Genomic DNA, 7663 nt, shown 5'->3' on the forward strand with positions numbered 1-7663 from the left:
CAATTGCGATCGCGACTGGAGAGCAATGGTCAAAGGCCTATGAGCTCTTTTATACGTCTTGAGGATCAAGTTCACATGCTGATCAAGCCTGTGCCCCGCCTTCAGTTGCAACCCCGCTTCATTACGATCCGTCTCGCGTATGCCCATATGATTAACATTGAGGTCAGCTGTGACAGAAGGCGTACGCGTGGGGGAGTGTGCCTATCACTGGTCGCAGCGGTTAAGGTTGCGCTCGATAGGCTCATTCTGTCTCGTTAACTTTGGCTAAATCGGCTGTTTCACCCTTCATCACAGGGTTCCCCACACGTCGGTGCATTGTCAACCGAGGAGCTTGAGTGGGAGAGGCGGGGGTAGGAACGGAGCACAGAGGTCCGCATGGGAAATGGCATGATCAGAAGGTACCTAACTTATTGGAATAGTAGGTATATGGCAACGACAACGTTCAACACATCAAGTAAGAGTGCACCTCCTCACCAATCCTCCGCCAAATCGGTAACGCACCCATGACTAGCATCCCTAACCAACTTCGCATACTTAAGCAACGTTCCCCTCTTAACTCTCAACGGCGGCTTAACCCACTCCTTCCTCCTCCTCTCCCACTCCTCCTCACTCACCCCAAGTACATCAATCATCTCCCCCACCGAATCAATCACAACCTCATCTCCATCCTTGACCAACGCGATAGGTCCACCGTCCTGTGCCTCGGGACATACGTGCCCGATAATGAAACCACGGGAGGCACCGGAGTATCGCCCATCGGTGACGAGGGCGATACAATCGTTGAGACCGAGCCCTTGAATCGCACCGCCGGGTTTCAGCATCTCCGGCATACCTGGTCCACCCTTCGGCCCTTCATATCGCACAATAATAACCGTATTCCCATGCTCCCGCTTAATCTCCTTCCGATCAAGCGCATCCATCAAATCCCGCTCCGAGTCGAAGCAGCGTGCTTTACCTCTAAACTCCAACCCCTCCTTTCCCGTGATCTTCGCCACGGCACCACCCGGTGCCAAATTTCCGTAGAGGATGCGGATATGCCCGGTTTCCTTGATGGGGTTCGTGGCGGGTCGGATGGCGACTTGGTCTTGTGGGAGGGAGGGGGCGGATTTGAGGTTTTCGGCGAGGGTGCGGCCGGTTACTGTCATGATGCTTCCATTGAGGAAGCCGAAGGAGGAGAGGAATTTCATGATTGCGGGCATGCCTCCCAATTCGTGCAAATCAGTCATGTAAAAGTTCCCGCTGGGCTTCATGTCGGCGAGTAAGGGAGTCTTTGCGCTGATACGGTGGAAGTCGTCCAGGCTCAGATCCACGTTTGCGGAAGATGCGATAGCGAGTAGATGGAGTACGGAGTTCGTAGAACCGCCGAGGAGCATGGTCATCGTGATCGCGTTCTCGAAGGCGGGTTTGGTCATGATATCCAACGGCTTGATGTCCTTCTCCATCAACACTTTGATCGCCTCCGCTGTCTTCGCGCACTCACGGAGTTTCTCGGGACTCCCAGCCGGGTTGGAGGCAGATCCGGGGAGAGACATCCCCATAGCCTCCGCAGCGGTGGCCATAGTCGAAGCGGTGTACTGCCCACCGCACGCACCCGGTCCCGGACAAGCATTCCGAATGACATCCCTAAACCCCTCTGCAGACTCGGTCTGATTAACGAATGCACCATAGGCATCCCATGTATCATTGATATCAATCCTTCCATCCTTCTTCCCGATCCCTGAAGCCCCGGGTTGGACTTGACGTCTCCCCTGCTGAATCGCGCCTCCGTACAACATAATTGAAGGTCGGTTAAGACGTGCCATGGCCATGAGGACCGCGGGCATGTTCTTGTCGCATCCGGGAATGGCAATCATGGCATCATACCACTGCGCGCTCATAATCGTCTCAAACGAATCCGCGATAATCTCACGCGACTGCAACGAAAACCTCATCCCCGTCGTCCCCATCGAAATGGCATCCGAAACCCCAATCGTATTAAACTGCATCGGAACCATCCTCGCATCCTTCACAGCCTTCTTCACATTCTCGCTCAACTCCAACAAATGGCTATTACAAGGGTTCCCGGAGTACCAGACTGACCCGATTCCGATCTGTGGTTGATCCATTTCGTGGTCGCGGAGGCCGATGGCGTAGAGCATAGATTGGGAGCCACCTTGAGAGAGATCTTGGGTAATTGTGGAGGAGAATTTGTTTAGGGAACCGGGTTGGCAGAAGTGGGAGGGACGGGCGGGAAGGGAGGTGTCGGCAATGAGGTCGTCGCGGATGACATCGCGAGCGACGTCGCCTTTGGCGAGGTGGTGGGCCATTGTGAGGGTGTGTTGTCAATTACTCTCCTAGGTTTGATCCGGGGTGTTGACTGGTAACGCCGATGGATCAAACGGTCGTTAAATACTCCTCATCCTCGTCAAACGGGACCCCGCCGAAGACGCGGATCACACGGGCACCCCTCCTTCCACGAAAAGGACACGCGCTGATTGGTGAAGCTCGCAGGTCATTTCCCATCTGTTTGGAGACTGGATCAGCCGGGTAAATGTGTCGAGTCTCATCGGTGTAATGATGGACCGAGCGGGGTACGGTGTACTGTCTGCCGTGTGGGTCAACTGAAGCGCAACCGACGTCCGGGACCGTGGAGTGCTGCGACAAGGGCACGCGAGTTTGGGAAAACGAGCGGAGTTTCAGCATGGTAGACAGTCACATCAAATGGGGATTCTGCGTGCTTCAATCTCAAACAGTTTCCTTCCATACTTGGGTATATTACCGTACATCAATGATCCTTAACTCCCTCGCAGGGCCCCTCCCTCAGTCAACATGCTACCCACATCAAGCACTGTCCCTTTTGCCCAAGTCCTCATTAATCTCTTTCCTCCTTTCCTCCTCTCCTTTCATCTCCGCCTCAACATCAGCCCTTCTTCCTTGCACCTCCCTCTCCACCTCCCCAATCAATTCCTCCGTCAACTGCGCCTCGCGTCCAATCAAACTGACCATGACTCCACCCTGCCATTTAGGGTACGATCCGATTTTGATGCCTTGGGGCTCGACGCGCTCGGAGAGACGAGTTAGGAACGGTGCGATTGCGGATTCGGGGAGGGAGGTGGAGACGAGGAGACGGGTGCGTTTTTGAGTGGAGGGGATGTGGGGGGAGAGGAGGGGCGTGAGAGAGGTGAGTAGGGTTGTGAAGAGGCGGGGGATGCCGGGGAGGATGTGAACGTTCTCCATTTTGACGACAGGGACCCAGAGTTCTTCGGGTACGGGGAAGATTACTTGTGCGCCTTCGGGAAATTGAGCCATTCGTAGCCGTGCTTTCTTTTCGTCGTTGTCGACACTCCAGTCGATTGGCCTTTTGTTCAATTTCTTCATCTTTTCGACGGTTTCGTCGTGGAGGACCAGCTTTTTGTTGAAGGCCTTGGCGATGGAGGGGTATGTGATATCGTCATGGGTTGGTCCGATACCGCCAGACGTAATAACAAAGTCATGACGGGAATTCAACCGAGTGACAGCTTCGATAATCTCAGACTCCACGTCAGGGATGATCTCAACGCGGCGGAGATCGATGCCGAGATCCCAGCAAAATCGAGCGAAGAAGGCCGAATTGGTATCGAAGGTCTGTAATGGCATCGTGAGCTCAGAGCAATCGTAGATGAGGAAACACCCGGTTACCTTACTGTTCAAAACCTCATCGCCGATGATTAGACATGCGGCCGTGGTAATGTTCTTGTCGTTGTAGTAATCTGGGTATGTCGTAAGCAGCGAAGACGCAGACGCAGACGATGCCGAAGCCATTGCAGATGTGGAAAAAGGTCTTGGCCTGGGCTTTATGTGCGATAGGACGTTTGTGAGTCGTGCGAGCATCGATGGAGGTGCTCAATTGCGGGAGGTCGCCGACGGAGGTGGAATCGACGACCGACAGGGTGGAGTGATGACAGCCATTGAACAACACACCTGTGATTTTGTGCTCCATTTTGGAAAACAACTTCTGCTTCCATAGCTCAGTGGTAGAGCGAGAGATTGCAGATCTCTAGGTCAGGTGTTCGAATCACCTTGGGAGCTTGTGGTTTTGATGTTTTGTGCTCCTAGTTTCCCACGGCTTCGAGAAGGCGATTGAAAAAGAAGACTGGGGAGCACGTTAAGCACTGCTCTGATGGAAGTACTTTTGGCATCATCGGATTGATACGCACAGCGTATTGCCCTCAGATGATGAGAGTTGTGTCGGTACGGGCCGCTTGGCCGGTGGCCTTCATTCTGCCAAGGTTCCTTTTGACCCGTTATCATTTGCACCACTCACTATTTGTACACGAACCAGGACAAATTTGGTTATCGGACGACTATATTACCCATCGAACTGCACCCTTTGCCCGTCTGTGAGCTTCGAAGCACGCGAGTGAATATATCTGCATCGATTGCAGGACCAGCGAGCGCAGTTCTCACGTTCGCTCAGACGGAACGGTTGGTCTCCACAAAGGCGTGTAGCAGTGGCTCATCTCATTCGACATACCCACAAGCCAAACTGTCAACCCCAAAGTCGATTCCTTCATAGCTTCAATCTATGACTGGTGGCATCGGCAGGTTCAATCTTGTTCCCTGCGAGAAGAAGGTGGTTCAAAGAGGCCGGAAAAGCGTGAATCACAGTAGAGACTAACCCACGTAAGCAGGTAGGGATAACATATTTACAACGCTTGAGTGAGAGGCTTTGTACTAAGAGCAACTTCGTTTTCAAACCGTCAACATCATGCGCTGAGCAAAATCTGGGGGATCCGAATCCCGGCACACGGGGAACTACAGAGAAACGCAACACTCTCCACGAACGAGTATAACGGAATGTACCCAGCATATATATCAAGTTCAGGAGGCAGAATATCATGCTCGGTCGGAAGGTGTAACTACCAGAGCTTGGGGCGAAGACGGCGACCAATATACCTACCCTGTTTCGCTCAATTCTGCCGAAACGTTCCTCGTAGTGATCGTCCCATACCCCACCGAGCACGTCTTCCTCGCTTCACCACGTCCCCATCCGCATTCAACTCCTCATACTCGCTCGCAATCAACTCCAAAAACCCCTCCATACTCGGCTCAACCTCACACTCCATCCACTCCCCTCCATCCCTAACACAAACCTTCCGCCCACCAACCTCAACCGTACAACTCCTCGTCACATTCCTCTCCTGCACACCTCTTGCACTGGTTATCAACAACCCCCTACCCTCGTCCCCTTCGACGCATTGCTCCCATTTTTTGAGATCGAGGCCGAGGAATACGAGACATGCAGCGCCATTTTGGGGGATTTGTGACTGGTTTAGGTTTTGGCAGAGGATGAAGGGAAGGGAGAGGTGCGGGTTGGGGTAGGATTGCGCGAGACAGAGTTGTTGGATGTTTCCGAGACATTCGGTTGGGCCGTGTTTGCAGGTGATATCATTGGTTGGTGTGAGGGCGGCAATGTAGTCGATGTGGAAGTCTATCATGTATGCTCCCTTTTCCACTGGTGATATGTCAGTGTCAGTGGATGGGGTGAGGGTGGGGTTGTAGAGACGTACCGACACCCGCGAATACCTCCTCACAATCCCGGGCGTCTGGACACTGACTCATCACGTCCAACCGTACCTCGACGCGTTTGTGCGTATCCACCCTCTCCGCTGGCGTCCGCCATGAGGAGAGGACGTGGGGGAGTGAGATATTGTTGTATTCGAGGGATGAGGAGAGGATTATGAGGGAGAGGAGGAAGAGGGAGAGGAGGGCGAGGGAGCGGAGGCGGATGTTTGTTGGGCTGAATGCGTAAAACCCTGTTGCGGGGGCCATTGTGAAGGAAGCTGAGATGGTTTTGCGATCAGTGGATTAAGAAGTGACCAGGTTTGGTCGGACGGTTGTATACCGAAGCGTTGCGGTGTGTACGCGTACGGACACGCAGCCGTACGCCAAAAATGGGCAATTCTTGGCGACGAAAGGAAATGGAATGATGAAAACAAGGAGCCCGCGGCTACTTTTTGTATTGCAATTGTCTCTTCATGGGTTCATTTTTACCAGCTGCTGTTGTGTCGGCTGGCCATGGGCGACTGCGAATCCTTGCCGTTGCCAGATATAACATCGCTACACGTCCGCCAACCAAAGCCCCCGAGACTGAACACGCAATGATCGCTTCTGCTTTCGTCAAACTTTCTTATTACTGAAACTGACCTGTCCACGGCTCTGACCAAGGATGATGCCGAATGAAATGAAATGAAAAAAAACGCCGATAACCCCCAGAACCCCACCCACATGCATACAAAAACCCATATCACAGCAGATCACGCAACAACCGTCACTATCGCCCCCGGAACCTCCATCGTCTCTCCCTCGTCGTCTTCATCCATGAAATCCTCCTATTGTCATGTCCCCTGTTAGCCTCACCTTCACCTCACACCCAACCCAGGGCCAAAGATCGAGTCCGACCGAAGGGAAGACTCACCTCATCATACACCACCCTCAAAATCAACGAACAACTCGGACACCGCGCAACATCCTCCCCCTCCCTCAACTCCTCGACGGTGATCTCGAATCGATCACCGCATGGACAGGGATAGGTGTATTTTTGGGTGTCGGGGTCGAAGGACATGTCTTCGATTTCGACTTCGTCGTAGAAGGACATTGCAACTGTTTAGCTGTGGAGCGAAGAGGGAGAGGAGAGGAGAGGAGAGGAGAGAGGGTGTTAGCGGGGGTGCCAAAATTCGCCCCGGGGTCAGGGGGTGAGACAGGCCGTGCATGGCGGTAGCTGATGAGCGTGAGATGTCAAGGAGCCGAATTTAATGGGAAATCGTTACTGCTGCCTCTGCTGACCTCCATCTACAGCCCTGTAGCTATATGCTCGGAACGCTGCAGGATTGACCCGAGCCTGCAACTCTAGGAGAAGTTAAAAGCACTCATTTTTGCCCCAAAACCGCCTTCACAGCCTCATACCCCCCCAAATATACCCCAGCCCCAACCCCCGCGACCACGACCCTCACCCCACCCCCCCTCCACATCTCACCCCCCCTCATCCCCCTCACAACCTCCCACATCCCCACCCCATCCTTCTTCTCACTCACCATGATTCGAGTTTTGATGACGTCGATTGGAGTCGTGAGGAGGGCAGCGGTCGCACCGGATATTGCCCCAGCGAGGGAGGGTGGGAGATGAAGGGTAGTGCGGAGGTGTTCGTAGAGGGGGAAGTGGAGGATTGTGAAAGGGATGTTGCGGGCTACTAAGCTTGAGTAGCCTTTCCAGATTGCGCGTACCCCGCCTTTTTGGATGAGCTTTTCGCCGGTTTTGAGGGAGGAGTCGGAGGAGGCGTCGGGGTTTATTTGGGCGTTTTGTTTGACTAGCTCGAAGGGGACACGGACGAGGCACGACACGGCTTCGGCGACGGAACTCGCTGCCAAATGGACTCCTGCTCCCTTTTTCCCGGTTGTGCGTTCGAGGAGTCGTTTTAGGGTGTCGTAGGTGAGGAAGAATATGCCGGCCGAGGGCGCGCCGGCACACACGACTGGACCTATGCCTTTGAAGACGCCGCGGACACTATATGGGGAGGTGGATGGGGAAGGGGATTGAAGTCGGGTTTTGATGGTGTCGATGGGGTGGAGGAGGAGGTCTGTTAGGGTTCCTGCTAGAGCTCCTGACTGGGTCCATTAGCTTTCACGGATCAAACCGGCAAGGGGAG

The 7663-nt window shown here is 53.8% G+C and overlaps 5 protein-coding genes and 1 non-coding gene across 6 annotated transcripts in view; 1 reads left to right on the plus strand and 5 right to left on the minus strand.

The window, feature by feature from the left end:
- Positions 1 to 470: 470 nt before the first annotated feature.
- On the minus strand, positions 471 to 2306 carry SAICODRAFT_58721 (dihydroxy-acid and 6-phosphogluconate dehydratase; the record flags this gene model as incomplete). Its single annotated transcript, XM_019169624.1, has 2 exons — positions 471 to 1706; positions 1737 to 2306. The coding sequence occupies 2 exons, from the start codon at positions 2304 to 2306 to the stop codon at positions 471 to 473; spliced, it is 1806 nt and encodes a 601-aa protein (XP_019023312.1).
- Positions 2307 to 2820: 514 nt separating this feature from the next.
- SAICODRAFT_58725 (Molybdopterin binding protein) lies at positions 2821 to 3780 on the minus strand (the record flags this gene model as incomplete). Its single annotated transcript, XM_019169625.1, has 2 exons — positions 2821 to 3603; positions 3658 to 3780. 2 exons carry the CDS (start codon positions 3778 to 3780, stop codon positions 2821 to 2823), a joined length of 906 nt encoding a protein of 301 aa, XP_019023313.1.
- Positions 3781 to 3975: 195 nt separating this feature from the next.
- Positions 3976 to 4047, plus strand: SAICODRAFT_t107. Its single transcript has one exon. It is a non-coding gene; the product is annotated as a tRNA-Cys (tRNA).
- A 746-nt stretch (positions 4048 to 4793) lies between these two features.
- Positions 4794 to 5880, minus strand: SAICODRAFT_20148 (uncharacterized protein). Its single transcript, XM_019166216.1, has 2 exons — positions 5529 to 5880; positions 4794 to 5473 (listed from the first exon to the last, which is right to left on the minus strand). Exons 1-2 carry the CDS (start codon positions 5788 to 5790, stop codon positions 4929 to 4931), a joined length of 807 nt encoding a protein of 268 aa, XP_019023314.1. The 5' UTR covers positions 5791 to 5880; the 3' UTR covers positions 4794 to 4928.
- Positions 5881 to 6130: 250 nt separating this feature from the next.
- Positions 6131 to 6645, minus strand: SAICODRAFT_30939 (zf-CSL-domain-containing protein). The gene is made up of 2 exons (XM_019167802.1): positions 6437 to 6645; positions 6131 to 6350 (listed from the first exon to the last, which is right to left on the minus strand). The coding sequence occupies exons 1-2, from the start codon at positions 6614 to 6616 to the stop codon at positions 6276 to 6278; spliced, it is 255 nt and encodes an 84-aa protein (XP_019023315.1). The 5' UTR covers positions 6617 to 6645; the 3' UTR covers positions 6131 to 6275.
- Positions 6646 to 6887: 242 nt separating this feature from the next.
- The window catches only part of SAICODRAFT_35949 (mitochondrial carrier), a gene marked incomplete at both ends in the record, with an annotated part of 1192 nt that continues 416 nt past the window's right edge, over positions 6888 to 7663 (minus strand). Inside the window, one exon of the mRNA XM_019168459.1 lies at positions 6888 to 7622. Coding sequence (XP_019023316.1) covers positions 6888 to 7622 — 735 coding nt within the window. The remainder of the gene's footprint in view (positions 7623 to 7663) is intronic.

This window comes from Saitoella complicata (genome assembly GCF_001661265.1).
Source record: "Saitoella complicata NRRL Y-17804 unplaced genomic scaffold SAICOscaffold_16, whole genome shotgun sequence".
NCBI classification, from domain to species: domain Eukaryota; kingdom Fungi; phylum Ascomycota; class Saitoellomycetes; order Saitoellales; family Saitoellaceae; genus Saitoella; species Saitoella complicata.